Source organism: Myripristis murdjan, chromosome 1, assembly GCF_902150065.1.
Source record: "Myripristis murdjan chromosome 1, fMyrMur1.1, whole genome shotgun sequence".
Classification (NCBI taxonomy): Eukaryota; Metazoa; Chordata; class Actinopteri; order Holocentriformes; family Holocentridae; genus Myripristis; species Myripristis murdjan.
The window spans coordinates 10,277,469-10,301,418 of NC_043980.1; the positions used below are offsets into that span (position 1 = coordinate 10,277,469).

The 23,950-nt window shown below is 39.6% G+C and overlaps 1 protein-coding gene across 1 annotated transcript in view; it reads right to left on the reverse strand.

Moving 5' to 3' along the window:
- LOC115368868 (uncharacterized) overlaps positions 1–23,555 on the reverse strand; it is a 28,436-nt gene extending 4,881 nt beyond the window's left edge. Inside the window, exons 1-3 of the mRNA XM_030065271.1 lie at positions 23,430–23,555; positions 23,189–23,260; positions 5,229–5,561 (exon numbers count right to left, since the gene is read on the reverse strand). Coding sequence (XP_029921131.1) covers positions 5,229–5,561; positions 23,189–23,260; positions 23,430–23,541 — 517 coding nt within the window. The 5' untranslated portion in view covers positions 23,542–23,555. The remainder of the gene's footprint in view (positions 1–5,228; positions 5,562–23,188; positions 23,261–23,429) is intronic.
- Positions 23,556–23,950: the final 395 nt, after the last annotated feature.

Sequence of the window (23,950 nt, forward strand, 5' to 3'; positions counted from 1 at the left end):
GAGTCCTGGATGTCTTTTTTAAGTTTGCCGGTTGTATTTTACACAGAATCGTATACTGAAACGCAGGGCCGGAGTGGGACTCATTTTCAGCCCTGGAGTTTCATGCCTCAGACCGGCCCACTTTAGATCACGACCTATTATTATTAAAATCATGTAATTATAACCTTACATGTTAAGTCTACAATAGCGCACTGTTCTGTAAAGCCTTGTAATTCAGTGTATTTTTCTAAAATATTTCAAATTCAGTGCAAGTAAGGGTTGCTTCACAATGTAGATTTATTTCAACATGAGTGCACATCTCCAACATTATTCTTTACAACACATCCTTTTCAACAATATCAGAATCTATATTCTGTTCAGATAAGTGTTTACAGATAGCCTATCCAAACCTTAAAAATGACATTTGATATGGAAAACACATTTCACACCTTCAGTTACTCCAGAACTCAGCTGCACGTGTGCTGACGAGGACCAGAAAGCGGACTCATATTACACCAGTTTTAAAATCACTGCATTGGCTCCCTGTGCGTTTCAGGATTGATTTTAAGGTTCTTTTATTAGTTTTTAAGTGTCTTAACGGCATTGGGCCTTCTTATCTGTCTGACCTGCTTTTACCCTACCAGCCCTCGCGCACCCTGAGGTCCTCCGGTACCGGTCTTTTAACTGTTCCCAACGTTAGAACAAAAACCCATGGTGAATCTTCATTTTATTATTATGGCCCATGTCTGTGGAACAGCCTGCCGGAGAACCTCAGGGCTGCTCAGACTGTTGATGTTTTTAAACGCAGGCTCAAGACCCACCTTTTTAATCTGGCTTTTATCTGATTCTATTTCCACTCTTTTATGCTGCTTCTATTGTATTTACTGTTTTTAGTTGCTGATTAAATTATAGCTACTCTAATGAATAGTGATTGTGTGCCTCACTGAACTGCATCAGCAGCTGGAGGAGAACGTCACCATGCACCTTGCTTCTGTCTTCAACTTCACATGAACATTTTATGGCATCAACGTCTCATTTACTGATAAATATCCCTGTTTCATACACTGGAAAAGAATCTCAAAGAAACAATGTGGAGACATGAGGAGCAGGAATAATTAGCCGAGTTGGGTAGGCTACTAGGCTACACATTGAACATTTGGATCTTCACACAGAAAATAAGTACAAAATCTAAACATGAAGTAAACAAACAAACATAACCCCAAAACACACAACAAACATAACTCGTCAACAGTGTTAGCTCTATATTAGCTGCAAACCCATCAGCTAATTAAAGTAATAGCCTGAGGGAATGTAGCTTTAGCCACAAATAGCACAACACTAGCCTAGCATAACAGGTAGATAGATAGATAGATAGATAGATAGATAGATAGATAGATAATGCAATAAATACACAAATTCAGTCCAAATTAGAAATGAACAAATGCACACTATATTAACACATTAACCTGGTATAGCCTGAAAACTTACAAATTAGCTTACACTTACAAATTAGCTTGTGCAGGAGAAAAACAGCAATAAAATAAAAATGCCCTAATAACTTTGAAGGGGTTCGGCTTTCTTATAACCCTTGTTTGCTTAGAAAGGCAAAGAATTACCGTTAAACATATACATATTAGCTCTATCCATGCTATGTAGTGTTAGCACATACAAACAGGACCGGTGAGAGCTATGCTAACTAGCTAGCTAAGATGGAGGGAAATAACCAAATTTTCTGAACACAAACACTCTTAAACTTATGGGGTAGACCTAAAAACGTAATTTATTTACATTTTACTGAAGCAGAAGGTTTCTGGTGTAATTAAAGGTTGACTCCAGGAAACACAAAGAGAGTAAAGTGTGTGTTATATTTGGTGAGGAACATTATGCTCAGCTACATACAGAGAAAATTATTATTAAAGCTCATTGAGTTCAACACACATTCACTGGGTACAGGCTATTTGGGTACAGGCTATTTGACCTGCAATATGTTGTCTAACAAGCTGGAAATAAAAAATATTCACTCGTTTATTGCAGTCAAGTGGCCTGCCTGCACCAGAGTTAGTAAATTTACAAAAACTCTCTTTTTCTTATGTTATAACATTTAAATCACATCAGTTGCAGAGTCTATCCACAGAATCTGCTTGTTTCACATTATAACTTTCTTCTCACTTAATAAACTTTACGTGATATAGACTTTAATTTATTACATGTGCAATGGAGTTCATAAGCGAATAAAACATAGATATTGCTCAGATTTAAAAACAATAAATTGAATGTAACATTACACCTACTGAATGTGTTGTTTAGGTTTCTCAGCTTACATCAAGTACAACATGGGTGTTTCTATGGGCCAGGGTCACAGTCATTGTTTCCTGCTTGTGTTGCTGCTTGTTGTCATCAGCATCAGACAGCAAAGCTCAGGATGAACTGGAGAGTATCCATCCCTATCGGAAAGAGCCGTCAAAATACTTTTACCCCTCCTAACCTCCCACTTATGTGTGCTGGCTTTCTCTCCTCTCACACACTGTATGTCAAGAGCAAAACCAAAAAGGACAAGACAAGGAAGCGCTGGTCTAGGCCATAAGGCTGGTGGTGCCCTGGAGGCCACGCTGTGTAGGCCTCATGTTTCCTCCTGAGTTTCTTTCGTCTGCCTTATTGTACCTTTAGGTAGGCTCTTTTCTTTGTGAAGGCCTTTTGAAATTTGTTTGTGATGAAGAGCTGTAAAAAAAAAATGAACCTGAACATTTGTCTGGAGATGACTACAGAGCAGAAAGTCAGACCCTGGCATCAAACTACACTGCTGCTGCATGCGTCTGTGTGTCCTCTGGCACAGCCCCGATAACCTCCTGTGCAGAGAAAGAAAACATGGAAAGCAAGTTAATGTCAGCACTGGATCCTGCAGTTTAAAAGCTTCTTTTGAAGACTGGGGTCACCCCTTTGGACTGGGGCTGTGATTAAATGGGAAATTAAAAAAAAACAGATTAAAGCTATCACTGTTGTTCTTTTGAAAGAGGATGAAAAAAAATAACAAAAAGTTACAGAGCACACCTTCCACCACAACACTGAAAAATATCTTTTATGTGCACCTAAGAATGCATTATTGCCACTGACTGAAATGTTGCATCAAAGTCAAAATTTGAAGTCAAAATAAAGCTGCATTGCTTGAGGAAAAATAAGACTGCTATAGCTTCATTCAAGACATTTAAATGCCTAAAAGATAGATAGATAGATAGATAGATAGATAGATAGATAGATAGATAGATAGATAGATAGATAGATAGATAGATAGATAGATAGATAGATACTTTATTCATCCTGAAGGAAATTCACAGTTTTCAGCAGTATCCACAGAGTACAAGATTAAGTAAATCAAAAATAAAGAATAAAAGATGACACTTGAGATCTAAAGATCTAAGTACCCAATGTGCAAAAAACAATGTGCAAAAAACCCCCAAAAACCAGTGTGCATCGATGTATACAATGTGCATAGATGAGGGCAATGTGCAAATTTACAGTATAAACAGATAATAAATAAATAGCACCCAGATGATAAATAGATGATAAAAAACAAAAACAAAACAAAACAAAACAAAACAAAAAAAAAAAAACAGTGTGCATCGATGTATACAATGTGCATAGATGTGGGCAATGTCCAAATTCACAGTATAAACAGATGATAAATAGCAGCAAGCAATATATACACTATAAACGAGGAATATATAAAAAATAGATATATGAACAGTTTAAACAGCAGAAGTAACCGAAACCTGAGGAACAACATGCTCCGACAGAGGTTCAGGGTTGGTGCGAGACCATGAGACCAAGTGACAGAGCCCGACGCCCGGTACTGGGATTCAGGAACTGTCAGACTTGAGCCTTTTGGACTCACCCCTTCCCCTCCAGTCTTTGCATGTTATCTACCAGAAGTGCAGTGTGTGTGTGTGTGTGTGTGTGTGTGTGTGTGCGTGTGTGTGTGTGTGTGTGTGTGGAGGGGGGTGGGGTGTGTGTGTGTGTGTGTGAATCTATGAATGAATCTAATTTAATACTTTCATTTAATACTTTTCAGCCCTTTAAAGAACAAGATACCCTTATTATCCAGTAGGATTTGGTGCAAATGTGTGTCATTGTGAATTAAAATCATAAAGACTTTCTTCTTGTTGTGAAAGAAGGGTCAGTTAATATCAAAGTTAATACTCACGTCCACTTCCACCACATCTTCCTGCACGGTAGAGGCAAAACACAATAACAGCAGCAACAAGTAGAGCAGCAGGAATGCCAATTGCTAAGCCGACCCTAGCACCAGTGTTGAGGGGAGGTGTGGTGCTGGATGGGGCTGGATCAGCTTCTGTGAAACAGTAAATAACAGACTTTTGTTCTGCAGCGCTTCAGTCAGGAGGGAGAACCAGCTTGAGACATGCAGCACAAGGTGGGCTTGTGATGTATGGTTGAAATAAATATGTGCTCCTTTGTCAGTATTAATGTATATCACAATATGACCTGTATGCAAATATTGCAAATTAAATAAATAAATTAACATTCATCCCATTCACTTCATGAAACAAGACTCATTATAAAACTTATAATAAACAAATAAGTATAGATGTATTCGTGACCTCAGTCTACATAAATGTACATCTTCAAAAACAATCTACACACACAGACAACAAAATGCCATGTGATTCAACCACACAGATCCCCCTTAGATGGATGAATTATAGTTCTGTTTCATAGCTAATTTTGTCTGAGTTCGTGGACCCAAAATTGTTTTTGGGTATACCCAAAAACAATTTTGGGTCCACAGAAGCTGCATTTCCCACTAATGATCTGGCTAAAGGGGAAAATGGTGAGGTAATCACAAGGTTTTCCTATAAGCATGGGAGGTGATGATCCAAATCAATTTGGGTGTAGTGTTTGAATATAAATGGAGTGCTTTTTCCATTCTTTTATTTTTACTTTTGTCAAGTCCACAAATTTTCAAAGTCTGTGAAATTCCTTTATTTCTCTGCCCTTGATAATAATCACATTACAACACCTGTCACTGAATACCCACACCCATACTGCCTTTTCCAGTCTAAACTCCTGGCTTGGTGATTTTACTGCCACAAATATCATTATTTCACATTCAAATAGGAAGTTTTCAGTCTATTTTTTTTCACTCTGTTATATTAGTTATCACTGGATTTACATTTTAAGGTCATATTGCTCTTTGGGTTAGCTATTCCTTTAAATATTCAAGTGCTACAACTCACCAACAATTAGACTGAACGTGTGTGTTGATGATTTCCCATTGATGATCTGTACTTGGTAAAATGCGGTGTCGTTCATGTTGAGGTTCGTGATGGTGAGAGACCCGCTGTCTTCTTGCAAATGGAGTCTTCCCTTGAATCTGTCGATGTAGTCGAGTTTCAGCTTCCTGTTCAAATATGTGCCCAGTGTGTCTGGCTTATTACTGTCATCTGAAAGAACTGAGCAGGTGATGTCGTCGTCAGCCTGCAGTCCAGTGACTCCGGTCTGCAGCGTGACGTTCTGCCCGACCCTCCGCTGTATAACCTCGGCCTCTCCATGTGCCAGCAGAGCCGTCACTGCAAAAACACAAAACAATTTCTGAGTCAAACACATCAAATATAACACACACATGATGAAATATCAGAAGGGCCATTTTACCTGCCGACACAGAGAGGTGGGCCCCACTGTAGACCCCCCCTCTGTTTACATCAAACCAGTTGCCCTGTTTATTTACAAACAAGTGAAGTCAACCCCCTGAGCGCCGTCATGCAGCCCAGGGTCTTTGGGCCATGCACAGCTCAGTTTTACACAAAGCAGTAAACGTAGTAACAGATATTCAAGAGACAATGCTTTATCAGGTCCTGTTTTCCCTGATCTACGCTTTGAGAACGTGTTGGCTTGCGTGTCATGATAAGAGGGTCTTGAGTCCTTGAGAGTCTTTAAAAAGTCTCTGATTGTCCGCTTTGGCTTCAGACGTCAAGGTCAGGACTTTTAATACAGTGGAATCTCACGAGAAACTCAAACCAAGTGGAACACTTACTGGTCTTTTTGGAGAGGGCTGCCCTTTTTGTCGGAGTGTGCCTTAGTGCACCTAATCTGTCCCAAATTAATTTACTGCACATCAAATCACATTAATTTTAAATGTTAACCTTACATCAGATGAATTATTTATTTAATGCATGAAATTATTAAATCAATTGTCCTGTAGTCACAGACTACAGGAGTTTTGAGCTGATTTAATCTCGATTCATACCTCCCGACCACAGAGTAGAAATATGGAAATATAAAATTGAATAGAAATATGTTTAGCCCAGATTATGTGGTGATGTCGAGGGTTTGCAGATCCAGTCTTACACCTCCCCACAGCTCGAGGACTCATCGGGGCTCGCCCGATAATTTTCAAACATAGGCCTACTTAATATTTGGGACTTAAAATCTGGATAAGGTTCTGAGCTGGATAACCAACACTGTGTTGGACATAATCGAATCTACATCTTGTAAGGCAGGTGCCGGAAGTTTCTCCGTCTCTGTCTTCTCAGGTAGGCGAGAATACACTGTAAAAAGTCTAACATGCAGTTGTTCATTCAATCTAATAACTTCCATTGAAAACAGAATAAAATTATTGATTTGATTGTGAAACTCTTTCTTTTTGGATTTTGAGACATCAGTTTTGATTTCTACGTAACTAAATATCCGCCCAAAGGACACACTATGTTATTGATTTCTCACGGACGTATTTTTTAGTTCATGTTCAGCAGATAATATTTTTTATTTTGAGTCAAATGTGATTCACGTGGGATCACATGTGCCCCACCAGAAACAGTTATCTTTTCGCATGGCCTGACTGGCGGGAGACATCTTTGGGGGATTACACCCAAAAATAAGGGTAAGTAAGCTGCACAGCAGAAGGATATACTCAAATTTTTAGTGTTTTGCAAAAATGCATGTTGGCATGTTGGAAAGTTGTTGAAAGTTGAATGTTGAAAGAATAACTAATTTTTGAAATAATGTATTGGCCGAGTGTCTTATCTTTTATAGAGTGTAAGATGGGAAATGCATTGAAGTAAAATGAAATGTGAAAAATATAGTTTGATTATGTGTAAATGAATATACTGGTGTCAACGCAAACATTAATTATTTATTTGGTTCAGTGTAAATAAATTAGGTTGGTTCATTTGGATCAAGACAAAGAATTAAGGTTGGGTCAAGTGCAGTAATATGGTTTACATCAACAAAAGAATCAGCTCATAACAAGTGACTCAATTTAGATTCTGTGAAGTCAAATATTTTAGATGTGACCACTGAACATCAAATTTTTTAATTTGAGCAAGATTTTTCTTTTTACAGTGTACAACTGTCCATAATGTGTCTTTCAAGTAGCGACGAGCAGCATCCAAATCCGCATGAACGCATAAATCAGACACTTTTGCATCTCTGTGCTTCATGCGTAAACACGCACAGCTTTTCTCTTAATGGTGAGAGTTACAATCCACCCACTATAAATTAGCACATAGTCAGTCCGATCCGCGCATCACTGCTTTCAACACATATCAAAACAGAGAAAAGGAGAGAGGCGTATTGGTCTTTCTGGCGCAATTATAATAATAATAATAATGATAATAATAATGATAATAATAATAATAATAATAATAATAATAATAACAATATAACAACAATAATAATAATATCCTCTCCTGTGTGATGCGCCATTATTTTCAAATCCGAAATCAGAAAGGGGAATCTCTAGTCTAATTCTCCAAGACCGCATGATGCAACCCGGTGTCCGTAATGTTTTAAAATTCATGTTTTAAAGTAGTTTCCAACATGGAACCCATTGATCTCACGTAAATAATAATACTAGGTACTTAATAGCAAAACAAGTAATAGTAGGCTAATACATGGCAAAATTACGGCATAGCCCAGGGCCGGACTGGGAGATTATTTCAGGCCAGGAGGTAGTCATCCACCCAGGCCATCCGGGGGGGGGGGGGGGGGGGGGGGGGGGGGGGGGGGGCTAGTGCCTACACATACAGGCACTAGCCACTCCAACACTCACTCTGATGTCACATAGCCACTCCATATTTATGTCAACTGCCTGGTTTTCATATGTCTGCAACTTGTTACAGGTTGGTGATTAATAATAAAGAATAACTACCATTTTTGTAATGTAATCCCAAGGAACATGCAAATGACTCATGTACCACCTATCACATGCCCTACTGTAGACATTGTTGTGTACCTTCTGCCAATGGTCGTACACTGGCCTCTCTTTCTGCAGCACCAACAGGACTGCTATCAATACCACCACCACCTTTGAATAGCAAACATAGAATTATTGTGTTTTGCATTCACTATAAGAATAATGGAATGATTATATCCCATTTGTTGCACAAAAAAATTAATCTCAAAGGCAGTAAAAAAAAATATGGCTTGTAAATCAGTGATTTTAAAACCTCAATCCTTATTTAATTTCAAAACTTTTGAATTTCAAGTCCAGGTCCTACATTTCTACACTGTACGTGTAAAATCTAATCCTCAGTGTTAATTCAACTCTAACTGAGAGTGTACATGGCCTAAAGAACCTCCTACTGAGAAGAACCAGTGTGTTTTAGAAAACTCACTTGCTGAAGCATCACTTTTTTTTGACGGTGCGACAGCGAGGGGGGGGGCTGAATAACAAGGGCAACTTGAGGCACTTGGCAGCGTCTTCCTCGAGTGCCTTTCTTTTTTTCTCTCTCTCCCTTTCTGCCCCACCTTTCCTCTTTTTTTCCCCGGATTTGGATTGGGGTCCATGGAAAAATTTATTTATCAACTGCAATGTAATCACTAAACCTTTCCTTCCGCCTCCTCCGCTCTCCTCCGCAGTCCAACACACTCGCGCAAGTCGCCACACCCCCTCCTATGTTTACAGCGTGCTCGGACTGTTGGGGCGGGTGTTAATCAAAACAAACCAATCACGTCTTGAGCTTGTCACAGGCTGCTGGCCTCTGATTGGCCTGGCCTGGCCTGTCCCTCTAAGGGACAGGCCAACCGGAGAGCGGACCGGCATGACAGCTGATTGGCCTGGCCGGCGACCTGTCCAAAAAAAAAAAAAAAAAAAAGACAGGCAGGCCAGCAGGCCAGTGACAGGCCGGCGCTTCGGGAATTCTCCCGGTTCTCCCGATGTACAGTCCGGGCCTGGCATAGCCTATTTCAGTCCGTTCAGAGCCTAAGTTTGAATGAAGGCGCGGTGAAGGCTTTTTGGTATGCTATCATGTGATGCAGCATTTCAGGCCCAAGTGAAATGTGTTTAAAATACCAACAACAATGTGCTGAAAATATAATCTGCCATTTAAGGTGTAATTTCATGTTTTTATGTCTCATGCTTATCTCGGAATAATAACAGCCTAGCTTATCACGAAAAGTATCAAATTAAGGTGAAACCACTTTGGAAGTAAAAAGTCCAGATTTTAGTAGTTAGCTACTCACTAAAACTAGGCTACATGAATAGCACATGTTGTTACGCATTTCTCGTATCGGTCAAAATGTATTCATTCATGCGCAAACCCAGTCGAGAATATTTCAAGGTGCTGAACTTGAGGGATCCTGAACAGATAGTCGAAGAGGACCCATTTTATCACAATACAAAGAATCACTAAGTAGTTAAATACTCACTAAATGCAGCTGTGATTAGCGACGTAACACCCCTGGAAAACATCGTGGACGTAAGTAAGAGAAGCAGCAGCAGGACACACACACACACGACAGAGAGGAGTGAGGCAAGTGCAGGGAGGGACCAGCAGGCGCATTTTAACTTGGCGCTACTCCTCCTCTATCCTGTCCACCCCCACTGTCTTTGTGCTTCCGGTTGGTGATACACACACACACACACACACACACACACACACACACACACACACACACACACGAGCACACAGCAGTAACGTTTGTCGCATAACGTTACTGCTAACCTGCCTTGCACCCAAATTGTTATCAGGCCTGATCATTTACCCAAGTCAGGATCCACTGAGCATGTTCTCATTCTTTTCTAAATGAAACACAATTATATATACTTCTCTCTTGTTATAACAATAGACTATTTTTTATTGTTAGGCTATAACATGAAACCTTTCATGTCATAACGTGATAACTTATTGTTTCGACTTGGAAAGTTTCACATGCCAAAGGGGGAATCAACCAAATATGTAATCAGCCATATAAACCCCTGAAAAATGCCCCGCAAAAACGCCCTCGTCAGGGGAGTAACACGGAAGGGCGCAAGGCAGTAATTTCACCCAGGGCGGGAATCAATGGAAAAAATATCGTCTTATATTCAGATGAATACGGTAATAGAAAACTGCTTTGCAGCGAGGTTGACACTGAATTACCCATCAGTGTGGTCCTTCCATGTGAAGGTGAGAACAAAATACCCATTGACGATGATGTACTTGTGTGTGGTGCATTGACAAATGTGTCCCAGCCTGGTTATGCCACCTAAGAGCGTTTGAACTGCCCTCACAACGCCTCTGCTGATGACTGCAATTTTGTAATGTCCTCCTACTAAGGAAGCAATGCTTGAAGTAGCATCATAACTTTGTGGTCTGTTTTGTTCATTATACTGTTACATTTGTAATTAAATAGTAGATATGGAGTTTGTTATGTTTCACAAGAACTATTAAGACTTGGTTACAACTTCAAATCCATATTTATTTGCTGAAGAATTAAGGGAACTGCAAAAGGGGGGAAAAAATAAGGGAAAGTAACATAAAATATTCAACTTCAATAACAGATTTTAAGTATATATATATATATATATATATATATATATATAAAGCCAGTGCAATTACTGGTGTTCAGCAATGTTCAGGGAAAAAAACAAAAACAAACAAACAAACAAACAAACAAGGAATTCTGTGATTCAGAATTCCAAATTGAAAGTTGCACTTTACCTCCATAAAATGCTATAATTATGATGAGGGCCATGATATGTAATACATATAAGACATGGCTCACAGACCTACAGAGATACACAGGATGCACACTCTTTAGTTTCTGTCACTTCCCCCTTTTTTTTCCAGAATTCTGTTCTGGCCAGTATTTTGTCCACTTCATCCTCAAGGCCTAAACGAAAAATGTGGTTAATTTCTCAACATGTAGTTGCAACATGCATCTCAACTTTTTTTATAAAGCAGCCCACATAGGCTTGGTGCTATTCAGATTTTGTATACCATAAACTTTGGAGGTATGTTGTTAACTTGACTTGAGGAGTGTGCAAAAAGGTTAAGTTTGATGTGACACAAACTGAACTCAACGTAGAGAGAGAGTGGTGTTGCTATTCCTGTCTCCTGCTCCCTCTAACCTCTTCCTTTTACCTTTTGCTATCATCTTCCTCTTTTCTCATCTCTCAACTCTCTTCTCTTCCTTCGTGTGTGATTGGTTCCATTCGTGTGCCGATAGCCAATATGAAACTGCCATAGAAGTGACAGAACCGAAGCGAATTCTTATCACTTCTCACAACAAAACATACATTCATTCATGTATTAACCTGAATGAAGATGGTAGTATCCAGTGAAAAACATTCAATGCAGGCTCCTCACATGGAGCCTGTATATTATCTCAATATCATGATAATCCAAATGACATCTTAATTTTCTCTTTCTCTTTGAGCCAGTGCATCCATGCAGCTGGCTGAACAACCAAAGCTGTACTGTTTAAGGAAATGAAACAAAAATGCAGTATTATTGCAATTACTTGGCTGTGGTATTTCTTATATAACTGTAAAGGATAATACAGTCACACATTCTTACTTCCTGTGACTGCTGGGCAGAGTGCAATCTGTGCCGTTATGTATGACTAGAAAATCGCTTTGGATAAAAGCGACTTTCTAGCTTTCTGTGGTTAGCTCAGTGACATGTGAGTCAAGAGCAACGAAGTGTTGTGGTTGTGTGGGGAAGTGTGCGGAAAGTGCATAAGGTAAGGAGCTGCATAACAAAGTTATCCGTCTCCATCAGGCTGCTTTCTTTTTATAAACAGTGATCCAACCACCACATTATAAACCCACAAGTTACACTAAATGTAACTGTAAAATGTACAGCGTAGCCTACTATCTGCATTTTTTGGGTGGTCGTGTTTCACGGGCATGTTTATTTTGCAGAAATTACTTTATTGCATTATTGATTGATTTCCGTGATTACATGTTAAACACATATTACAAAGTAGGCTATATTACGAATATAGGCTAAAGCAGCATGGCACAGCGTCCTTAATATAGGCTAAAGCCGCACGTGTCACATAAGACATCTTTTTTTTTTTTGGTGTGTACATCATTGTACATTGTACATCATTGGTGTGACACCAATGATGTACAAGGCTGAAAAACAATACAATGGTGTGCTATTGACAGCGCTCGGGTGCGTGAAATTGGCTTAAATAGGAAATAGGCTATAATAATAACATTTCACCTATTTCACGCACCAGAGCGCTGTCAAGTCACACGTCCAAGAAGGCCTCTAGCAAGAAGTGAAAAACAGGTGTGGATGGAAGGAGAACTTTTCCAATTTTGACAAGGTTAGGATAGCCTACGAAACACATGCAAATTTTTACTAAAACATCGATAGGAACAGTTAGCTACTGAGTTGATGCAGTGTGAAATTACTTGACACAAACTGAAACTCATAGTTGGGAAATGATATTTGAAAAAAAATTTTTTTGGCTGTTTAGTTGGAACAATAATGGCTCCAATTTCAAAGAATTGATTTTTTTTTTTTTTTTTTTTTTTTTTGTCAATTATTTGATGCTTCAGGCTTTACAGGGTTAAACAGCAAATAAGCATGTCTTTCTCTGTAGGCAGAAGCATGAACGCCTCAAGATAAGCCTAGTGCTCCAAAATCTAGTCTCGATTCTTTCGATGAATTTATAATAAATGTGTTATTAAAACATGTTGCAGCATCAGCCCTGAGGGTCAATGCACCTGCTTGCAGGCAGTGTTGGATCGTGCAACACCCAAACAGATGGGCTGTTCATCAAGCGGGCCACAGCTGGCAGGTTGGATTTTGTAGGCCTACCCCGCATTTTTCCGTCTCCCCACAGGTTTTCCCCACATTTTTGTCCCCACATTGGCCCGGACCACTCACTAGTGGTCTGGCATCTGGCATTTGCCAGAATTGCCAGATTACCAGTCCAAGCCTGATAATGTTTGTCGAGCCATTTCATGTACAGTAACACACAAAAAAGTCTATTTCTGGCGTAAACATTAAATTGAAAAATATGTTCTCTTGCTTTGTTTTCTGTAGCCTATAAGTGGAGAGAGTAGCAGTGCTAGTGCCACCATATTGGAAAATGAAAGCCCACTAATTACGATCAACCTGCAGGTGCAAGACATTTTATGTACAGTGGTGAAAGGGACAGAGTTAACTGTATCATATCAGTAAAGTGAAGAAGGTATTGCTTTTTCTGCTCTTGCTTTTCTCTTTGCATGGGTGGAAAGCAAAGAGACTAGCACAATGACGGCGTTATATTGCGCGCGCGCACACACACACACACACACACACACACACACACTTGACACGGCATCCTATTCATTACTAACCCACAAAATTGGCTGACTTAATTTAACTCCAATTCACTGCACACCTCTGAAGAAGAAAGATAAACTGAGTGCAAATATCAGGTCAGCGGTTCAACAGAGAATTTATTCTTCCAGTTTTAAATCTCCCATAAAGCAGCGCAGCTCACTAAGAAACCACAAGATTACGACAGCAGAGCTCAATGGATTGTCAGATAATCCACTATTTAAACCTTATGTTTGACTGAGCAAACACTGCTGCTGGTTTTATTGTCTGACTCTCTATTATAGGTGTCTAAAACTTTCACCGTATGCGGTTTTTATCCTACACCAATCGCGAAATTAGACAGGATGGGAAAAAAATGGGGGTGGGAGGGATGCCATCAGAACAGCCAAAGTCTGTTATCGCAAAATTCATCTACATATTTTCAATAAAGGAATTCAATGTTTCGATAAAGAATGGACTAACGGGGCATCTTACACAGTATGTAATTACTAATGCAAAGCATGTAAGGGAAATATTATGCCACTATATTAATACAAAGATGCAAGCTGTGCCATTTGAAACATCACCTTATCAGTTAATCACGGTGTCCTACGTGATTGTCAACACCTCATTAATAAAATAACTATCATAGGCTACAAAGCCACCATTTCAGTAGTAGCTCTCTTCAGATAGAGCAAACTACAACATGATAGATGAGTTGTATACTCACTCAGGAGGACTGCAGCGGCCAGTGGCTTCATGTCCAGACGGAACATTGTAGGGAGACTGGCTGCACAGAGCAATAGGACACACACACACACACACACGCAGCTAAAGAGAGCGTGGACTAAAGCTCAGCGCCGAACACACAGACACAGACTTCCTTTACAGCGAGTTGAGAAACGTAGCTATTAACAAACGCCTCCTTCTGCCTGCATGTGACGCGCGGCTTCCGCGTCCCATATTTGTTTCACCGGTAGCCTATGTACGGAAGCGTATTGCTGCCACGCCAGGAAAAGAAAAATATACAAGTAGGCCTATCACGTTCTGCGTCTTTTCCCACCAAAAGAGTTTAGATGGTGAAGGTGAACAGTGCCGATTCGTCTCCCATCATGACCAGCGTCAGGGCCTCTCAGGGTTGTGAGTTCAGCCTGTCACTGTCTTGTCGCACAGACAAACCTCATCAATACATTCTAAAGCGCTCTGATGATACAGCTTCAATATCTCCACATGGACAACCCTGCAATGCACCAACATGGAAGCGGTAGAATGCAGTGACAATAATGAATAACGAATGAACAAATGCGTTTTCTCCGACGTCTCAGGTCTTTTGGCGCTAGTAAAGAAATTCTGCTCTTATTATTAGGCCTATTATTTTTTACTGCTGTGATTATTAATGTTCCACAGTATTGAAATGACAGGTTACAAGAGTTTGACCACGACTTCAAAATGTAAAAAGCGGCACCAAATGAAAAACTGTTAATATATGGTAGGAACAACCTCTTCCAGCTTACTGAGGCTGGCCAACAACATTAGTATCTCTAACCACAACCATGTTCTGAACAGTGAAGATGTCCAGCTGCCGTCGAAGGAGAGACACAGGGCTCCACGTTTTAACAGACTGAAACACTCTTTTGTGTAGGCTACCAGTCAATCCTGAAGTTAGACGAAGAACCCAGATCAAATGCCCACTGGAGCGGCCTGATATTTTCACTAAGCATTATCACATCTAGAATATAGAAAAACTATTTTAAGTTCGTCTCCTTATTAAATAAATATCTTGTGATGTAAATACATGTATTTTCTGCTCCTTGTCCTAGTTTCTTTCTTTTTTGTTAGGTACTGTTATAAATGGAGCAGCTGTTGATGCACAAATAATTCAGCCCTGCCTCACAAGTATTATCAATCAATCAATCAATCAATCAATAAAAGCTGTTCTCTAACTATAAATTCTAACTATGAAATACTCTCATTTCACATGTTTATTCTGGCACACATCATAACATACAATTTCCTATTTGCTGCTAGAACATTTTTTCCACATTTTTTTAATACTCTCATTGGACTTTTCGTTAATCACTGCACGGAGAACTCCGATGTGAAAGCGCAACACGTTTTCAAAATGGACTTTATTTTGAAAACCACTTTTGGCTCATTCTGTGCGTGCCAAAGCTACTCAGGCTCCTGTGTGTTCTGCACATACAAACTTTGTGCATAAGCACCTCGATGTATTTGTATTTGTGCCTTCTTCTCTTGGTCACCTTTTCCTTCAGCAGTCCAGCATTTGCGTAGACGTTAATCAAAACTAGTCAACGCTAGTTAGTTCCATTCTTCGGTTCAGAGCTGAGGAAGTTTCTTGTATGTGAAGTGAAACGTCTTCAAACCGCAGACAGGCCAGTTTATCTCGATCAAGTGCTATATAATATTGTCATCACGCGCAGCTATTACGCACGGATCTGCCTATTTATAGCCTCATATTAACTGACCACACAAGTGCCTCTAAATCAGTCCACAATCACATGTATAAAATGGAAAATATGTTTGTTTTTTAAGTTCGTCTCATTTTTAAATAAAGATCCTGTGTAGAATAGTACTGGTAAACATAAAAAAGACATCCAGGGCTCACTGTCACGAAGAAAAATGTGTAAAAAGCCTTCATTATTACATGGCTAAATATTTAAAAACCTGGCGCGGCGTGGCGTGGAGCTAGGCTCTACACAGGATTTTTTTTTTTTTTTTTTTTTTTTTTTTTTTTTTTACAGGAGACGAACTTAAAAATATATTTTACACTGATTGATTGATTCATCTCCAAAGACTACCTGATTCTTGTTTGTCTGATCGAGGGCCCACCCATCTCTCCCATTGCCCGCTTTTTTCTTTCACATCTATACTGTGTGACACAGTGCAACAGACATATTTTCAGTCACAATGGAAAACAGATAAATCGTCTTGTAGCTACAAAATCCTACGTACAATTATTGGATATTAGGGACATTTAGTATGAAACAATAAAGTGTCACTTTCTACCAGCAGGATGTCAGTCTTAACCCTTTACCAGTCTTAGCACTCAACATTTGTTTATTTTTTTTATTTTTTTATTTTTCATACATGCTATATAATATATTTTCTTAACTTCTAACTTTACTCAGGGATGCACCAACTCAATTTCGTTGCAGCCTACACTCTAAAAACACTTGGGTTATTTCTTTAACCCAATTCCTGCGTTACTTGTGTTGGGTTAAATTTCTGGGTTATTTTTCCAGAGCCATAACCATTTCTTGGGTTATAGGGATTTTATTTTGACCCAATTCGTGGGTTTTTCGAGTTGGGTAATATTTCTGGGTTATTTTTTCTGAGAGTAACCCATTGTTGGGTCAGAGACTTGTGTTTGATTGATTGATTGCTTATTGATTGATTGATTGAATACAAACGTTCGTTTATGTAACGAAGAGCACTTCATTACTAGTGACTGATAGCTTTGCTTGTAAATATTGCACAACATGGTTGGTAGAAAATGCACTTTAAACAGACAACTTAACTATGCACTTTAATAACGGCACTTGGCACTTTAGTCCAATATTTGCACTTTATTATTGGTTTGCATAGAATATTTGCACATTGCATATTTGCACATTTTATGCAGACTATTTATTGTCTATTTATTGAATAATTTACAACTTGATAATTTATCAGTGTAAAACCGTGAGTGATGTGTGTCTTCGGGCTTGGGTTGTAGTCAGGGCTTGGCATAAAACTGAATTAGCTGCTAATACCGCACTTGTGTGTGATTGCGTATTCAGAATTGAATAGTGTTATGTGTGCTAGCGTCTGTAACACTGTCCATGGAAACGTACAGTAAAATCATATAAATGTAGGACTGCTTAATTAGTAAGAATACTGTGTGAAAGTTTTAGCCCACTCTACTTGTGGATTGAGTGGGCTAAATGAATATGACCTATAAGATGGGTTATATTGACTATAATCCTGGGTCATGTTAAAAGAAAAATTGGGTTATTTATTTAACCCAGATTATGTGTCAGAATGCATAACCCAGTTTCTTGAGTCAAAATAACACAGCAAGTAGTTCGACCCTTTTTGACTCAGGGGCTGGGTTAAAGTTGGGTTATGTTTTAACCCAGCAGTTTTTAGTGTGTATGCTGTCCTCAGTAGCACAATGACAATAAAGCTTCTATATGTCAGTTCAACCCTACACTATATTTTCCAGTGCCAACTGGGGAGTCGGGGCTCTGAAGTTTTTTGTTTGTGGCGTGACAAGTCAAAAACTCTCTCAGTGGTTAGCCGCCCACCGCTAACCACTGAAACAAATTTACCGAGCATCTGAGAAACGAGAAACTTTTTAACTGTCATGTTCTCTACCGCTTCCAATGACACTGATGCAAAAAGGTTCACTTTGAATTTTAGGTTGTGAATTATTGTGTACTTTTAACTGGACATTGTTTCATTTTATTTATTTTATTTGTTGCATTTTTTTCTGTGACTTTACATAAGGCATAAAAGGACATTGCCATTGTAGGCCTACTGTGAATAATTGCCTCTTGTGATCCTCCCACACACCAAGAAAGAAACACCGTGTGTTTGTTTGTTTATGTGTGTGTTATTTGCACTGATAGTGTGTTATATTTGGAATACATATCCATATTTTACACATTTGGATACCAGTGTGTTTGTGTGTTTTTGTTTACTGCATGTGTAACAAAACTTTAGTGCAACCTGCTGCCCTGCATTTAGAAAACGCAAAAGCCAGAGGTGTTCTTCATTTCTGCTATCAGTTTATAGTTTGTGCTCTGTGTGCTTATTCTAATAATACTGTATTGACGCTTGTAGGAACCAAATATGTGTGTAGCCTGTGATGTTTTATTTGTTTAGGCTGCACACACATTCAGGACACAACAGGAGGGAGGCGAGGTCTCTTAAGCAACATAACTTCAAGTGAGATGTTAATAATTAAATTTACCCCGAAGATCATCATCATATAGCTGAAGATATTCAATCTAATATGATGTAACGATCTGTACAGTTGTCCTTAGAGACAGCTCACCCCCCTAAATCTTTAGCTTAGTAAATCATGATCTGATTATAATAATTACCACATTGTGGTCAATGCACTTGCGATGTCTGTGATACCTTCTATGGAAAACTACAAACAAAAAATAAAAACACAAACAATAAAAACAATAAAATAAAAACACAAACAGAACGTTAAAAGAATAAAATAAAAATCAAAGGTGGCCTTTAAATTATTCTGACTTTCTGCCCACGTAAATCTTATCTGCAGGGTGTGTCTCACACAGGATATCATCTCCTGCAGTGTGTAAACTCCAGAGCTGTCAAAATGCTTGATCACCACCTGTTTTAAGTTCTCAGCAGCCAGTTTGAAAGCATATACTATGTGCCCACATTTCTGGTAATTAGAGGTCAATTATTTGCAATTTTACCGACCCTAACATTAACCACAATGTTAACTCACCGTTAACAACATCAAGTAACGTTGCTCAGCCAAATTATTTGATTTTGAGTGAAGTCTGTGAGTTGTTTTCTGTGTTGTTTTTGCTCATTGAGATCCACAAAGTGCAGTCATATTAATTTTCTGAGGCTTCTGCAGACACTCAACTGTGTTGGATTTTGCAGAAAATTCTGATAAACATGTTTAATCAGGGCCGCCCCTCCCTACACGCAGAACACACAGCTGCGTAGGGCCTCACAATACATGGGGGGGCTCATTTTTACCGACGGCATGGCGCGCGCGTCGCCCGCGGTACGTGCGCGATGCCCGTGATTCCAGGAGGAGAGAGAAAAGCGACCTGTAATCTGACACCCCACTGCACGCATAGCTGCAATGATTCACAGCAATCTGCATGTGACCAATCAGTGGTCAGATGCACCGACACAGGAGCCAGAGAAAGAACCGATGACGCGGCCCACCGCGTCATTGGTGGGCGGACTTACATAGCTGTGTCCAGGGGCGCCGCCAGGAATTTTGGGCCCCATGAAAAAAAAATCAATTGGGCCCCCTCGGCGCAGCGATTGTCACCACATCTCCAGGACCTAAGTGTCCCATCAAAAGCTTTACATAACTCAAATGAAAGGCTTTCAACTGTCTTGCTTTTTGTAGTTCAATAATAGTGCAAGCACAATAATTTACTGCAGGTGATTTGTACACTCAAGTCTGCATACAGTATGCAGTTCACTATGTGATGCAAGATTAAAAGCCACCATAAAATGTGCTAAAGTCCATCTTTTACAGTCTCAATGTATTTTTATTTTAAACTCTCCAAATGGCAAACTCTCTTAACATTTATGAAGGATTTTTTAAAAAAAGAAAAGCAAACAAACTTAAATATATATTAACTTTTCAATCAAAATTAAAGCATCATCTTAAAACAATGAAAACAGCAGATTGTTGAACATAACTGCACAGAAAATAAAGTTGACAGGGAATTTCTCCATCCATCCATCTCCATATAGCCATGCCAGTTGTCACAACTGGCCCTTGTTCAGCCTGACTCACCAAGAGCCCAGCGCCGAGCCTTCTGGCTAGCAAAGTCACTGATCAAGTCTCTGAAGTCTAGCTTTCTAGCCAACTGACTTTCAATTGACAACATGGCGAGACTGCAAAGCCTGTCCTGAGACATAGTGGACCTCAAATAGTTTTTTATCAGTTTTAGCATACTGAAAGCTCTCTCCCCACCAGCAACAGTCACAGGCAATGTACAAAATATACGCAAAGCGATGCAGACTTCCCCAAAAATGCTGTGTAGCTGCATCTTGTTAATTGCATTCAGGAGGCCAAGAGGGGACAAGTTAGGAGGGAAAGTGGCAGCATATACTGTGTTCAGGTGTCTTATTTCATTTTCAAACTCGGACGTGAGATCTTTGGCATACTTCTTGATAAGTGGTTGGCACACAGAAGGGACTTTATCTTCACTGATCTGCCCAACTTTTAAAACAGCAGAGAATTCCTCAACTATTTCAGCAGTGGTGTGGAACCTGGTCTCCAGATCACTTATGATGCTGTCCATAGCAGTATAAAACACTGTGTTCCGAAACACTGTTGCTGCACTGTCCTGAGCTGTCTCCTCTTGAGAGGTCTCATCATGGAATCTCTTCCTTTTCTTTTGCCGACTGTGTTCCTTGCTAAACTGAGGTATGACATCTAGCTGTGTCGCAATCAGTGTTGCCTCAGCCAGGAGTGACTCCCATCCATCTCTAAGAGTCTGCATCTCTTTTGTTAAGGCACTGATATTGGCTACCTCTGTGTCAAGAGAGATTTTTCCAGACTGCATAACCACATTCCTGTCATCAATGCACTGCAGTACTTTGAGCCAGACAGTGAGCAGAACAATAGAATTAAATGACATGAAGTAGTTCTTCAGACCACTAGCCTCTGATCTGGCCTCGCTGGTGAGACTACATGCAGTGAGTATACTGTCAAGGGCCTCAATGACTGAAGGAAGGTGTTGTGCTACAGGTTTAACAGCCATGATTCGGGCACTCCAGCGGGTATCTGAGAGGTGATGTAAAGAGCAACCTGTTTTCTCTTTGTAGATGGCCCAGCGTTCTGGGCTGGCACTAAAAAGTGAGTAAAGGCAATTGATGCAGCCAAAAAATGTTGCTACTTCAGGGCTTATCTGTGCAGCATGCACACCCACAAGATTTAGGGTGTGGGAGGCACAGGGTGAAAATGTAGCTAGATGATTTTTCTTTAATATCTGAGCTTGGATTCCCTTGACCCTTCCTGACATGTTTGCCCCGTTGTCATATCCTTGCCCTCTGCAGTCTCCAATGTCTATTCCTTTGTCATCAAGCACATTTTCAATCATTTCTGCTATCTCACTTCCTGTTTTTTTATGAAAGTCCTTAAATTCTAAGAAGCGTTCTGTGATCTCCCAGTCGTCTGTTTCTTTGTTATAACTCACATATCTGATTAGCACCACATTCTGCTCAGTGTGGGAAATGTCTGGTGTAGCATCACAGATGACTGAAAAGTAGATAGCCTCTTCCCTTTCCTTTAAAATTGTTTTCAAAACTCTTCTGCCACATAAATCAATAAATTCATTCTGAATGTCAGAGCTCAGATAATGTGTCAGCCTGGTTCCTTTTTTTTTGTCCCTGACTTTTTGCAAGTGCTCATTAAGCAGTGGATCGTAATGAGCCAAAAGCTCTAGTGTGCCTAAGAAATTTCCATTTTGGATATCATCTAGGTCTTTGGTTTTACCTCTGAAAGGTAAATTCCGTGATGCCAAGTGTAGTGTCACATCCAGGATTCTCTGCAAGAGAGCTCTGTTTTTCTTAGTTTCTGTTTGGATCTGCTTTTGCAACTGAGAGTCAATGCCACTAACTGCCATTACTGACTGTTGCAAGTTCTTCCATTTCAAGTAGCACTCTCTGTGTGCCGTAGTCTTCTCATGTTCAGGGAATTTATCATACATCCGACGCCACTTTACATCAGACAATTTATATCCCTTTTGGCTGTTTAGTGCACTCAGAGAAGGTCTTTTTAGTAAATGAGAAAAAAGCACACATGGGATGCAATACAGTGCATTAGAGGATTTGCTGTACATTATCCAGTCTCTCTTCACCTTTTCCCTCCCATTGGCTGCCTTACTGTACAATAAGTATTCTGGGAATGGTTTTCCCTCAGAATCATGTGGCAGTACATCTTCATCATCTCTGGTGGCCAGTGCTTTCACAAGAGCTTCTCTGTCTTTATCAGTTAAATGTGCTGGCCACAAACCTGGGTCAACATCTATTACATGACACTGTCTGTCTTCTTCCAACTGTCTCTCTTTCCCTTCTTCCTCTACTTCCATACTTGTTCCTCTTTCTGTCTGAGTGGGCCCTGGCTCTGTAGGATGCACACAATGCATGTGATATATACATACTGTGATATATACAGTATATATATTAAAATATGCCATACACCAATAAAGGACAGTTAAATGTGCAGGCCACAAACCTGGGTAAACATCCTTTTCTGGACACTGTCTGTCTTCTTCCACCTGTCTTTCTTTCAATTGTTCCTCTACCTTCACACTTGTCCCTCCTTCTATCTGAGAAGGCCCTGGCTCTGTAGGATGCACACAATGCATGTGATATATATATATATATATATATATAGTTCACTACAGTTCAGTACTACAGTACAGTTCTGTATCACCATCACTTGATAACATATAGTACATTTGATTACCAATAGTTTTTTTTTGTTTGTTTGTTTGTTTTTTTGTGGTGTGTGTGCGTATGTGTGTGTGTATGTGTGTGTGTGCAAACTTAACTCAAATAATTGACCTTCATGATGGGAATAATAAAGTCTGTATCTGTCATTTGACAGCCATAATTCAATCTAAATGAACATATCAAACTGGATAATTTTAATACTGTCTGTAACTTACATGCAGGCTGAGGTAAGCTACTCACTGTTTCCAGCTGTCCAGCATCCAGTACAGACAGTGGGGTGTTTTAATTTATTTATTTTTATTTTTAATTTTATTTCATAATGATCATTAAGTGAGAAAATAACTTGTGTTTAAATTTATGTAATTAATAAATATTTCTTTTTTTGTTATGGTAAAAAGAGCAAGAGAGATAGAAAAATGCCCACAGACTCCCTGCAATGATGCTAAGTGGAATATCATTAACACAGTGTTGCTCACCTTCTTCACTGGGACAGGGAGGGGTGCAGGTATGGGGAGACTGGGATGCTGCTGACTCATCTGTTGCTAAGTCTGCTCAAAGGGGCAGGGACAATGATTTAATATGAATATCTTGCAAAACGTTTTCCTGCACTGATTAAATGTTGATGAAATAGGCTAACAGTAGTCTGTGGGTATCTAGCTTAGTTCACTATGGACATTTAGCTAACAGGTTAATACCACTCACAGACAGGCTACCCACCTTTCCTGGTGAAAAAGTCAGTAAGGGGTTGACACCCCTTCTTCTCTCTCTCCTCTCTCTCTTTTCTCTCTTTCCTTTTTTGAAATCCTGACTTTATTTTCCTGGGCAACATTTTGGTCGCTGTTGTCGCTTCACTGAAATTAATTAAGCACACCGTCACCGGCAAGTGAGCCAGCGCAGCTGCAGGACCGAACCATTTCATGCAGATATGGAGGGGTGAGTGGTCGGTCAATATGGATGTTTATATATATATATATATATATATATATATATATATATATATATATATATATATATATATACACACATATATATATATATATATATTTACTCGATGATGGTTTAATAATTTTATATTAGTTTTCACCTATTTTTTGGGGCCCCTGTCAGGCAAGGGCCCTTGGAATCTTCCTAACTTTTCCCCCATATACGGCGCCCCTGTCTACACGTGTGCAAATGAGCATACCAGCTGATGGTTGATCGGCCATCAGCTGGATTGTGGAGTACAATAAAACACATCT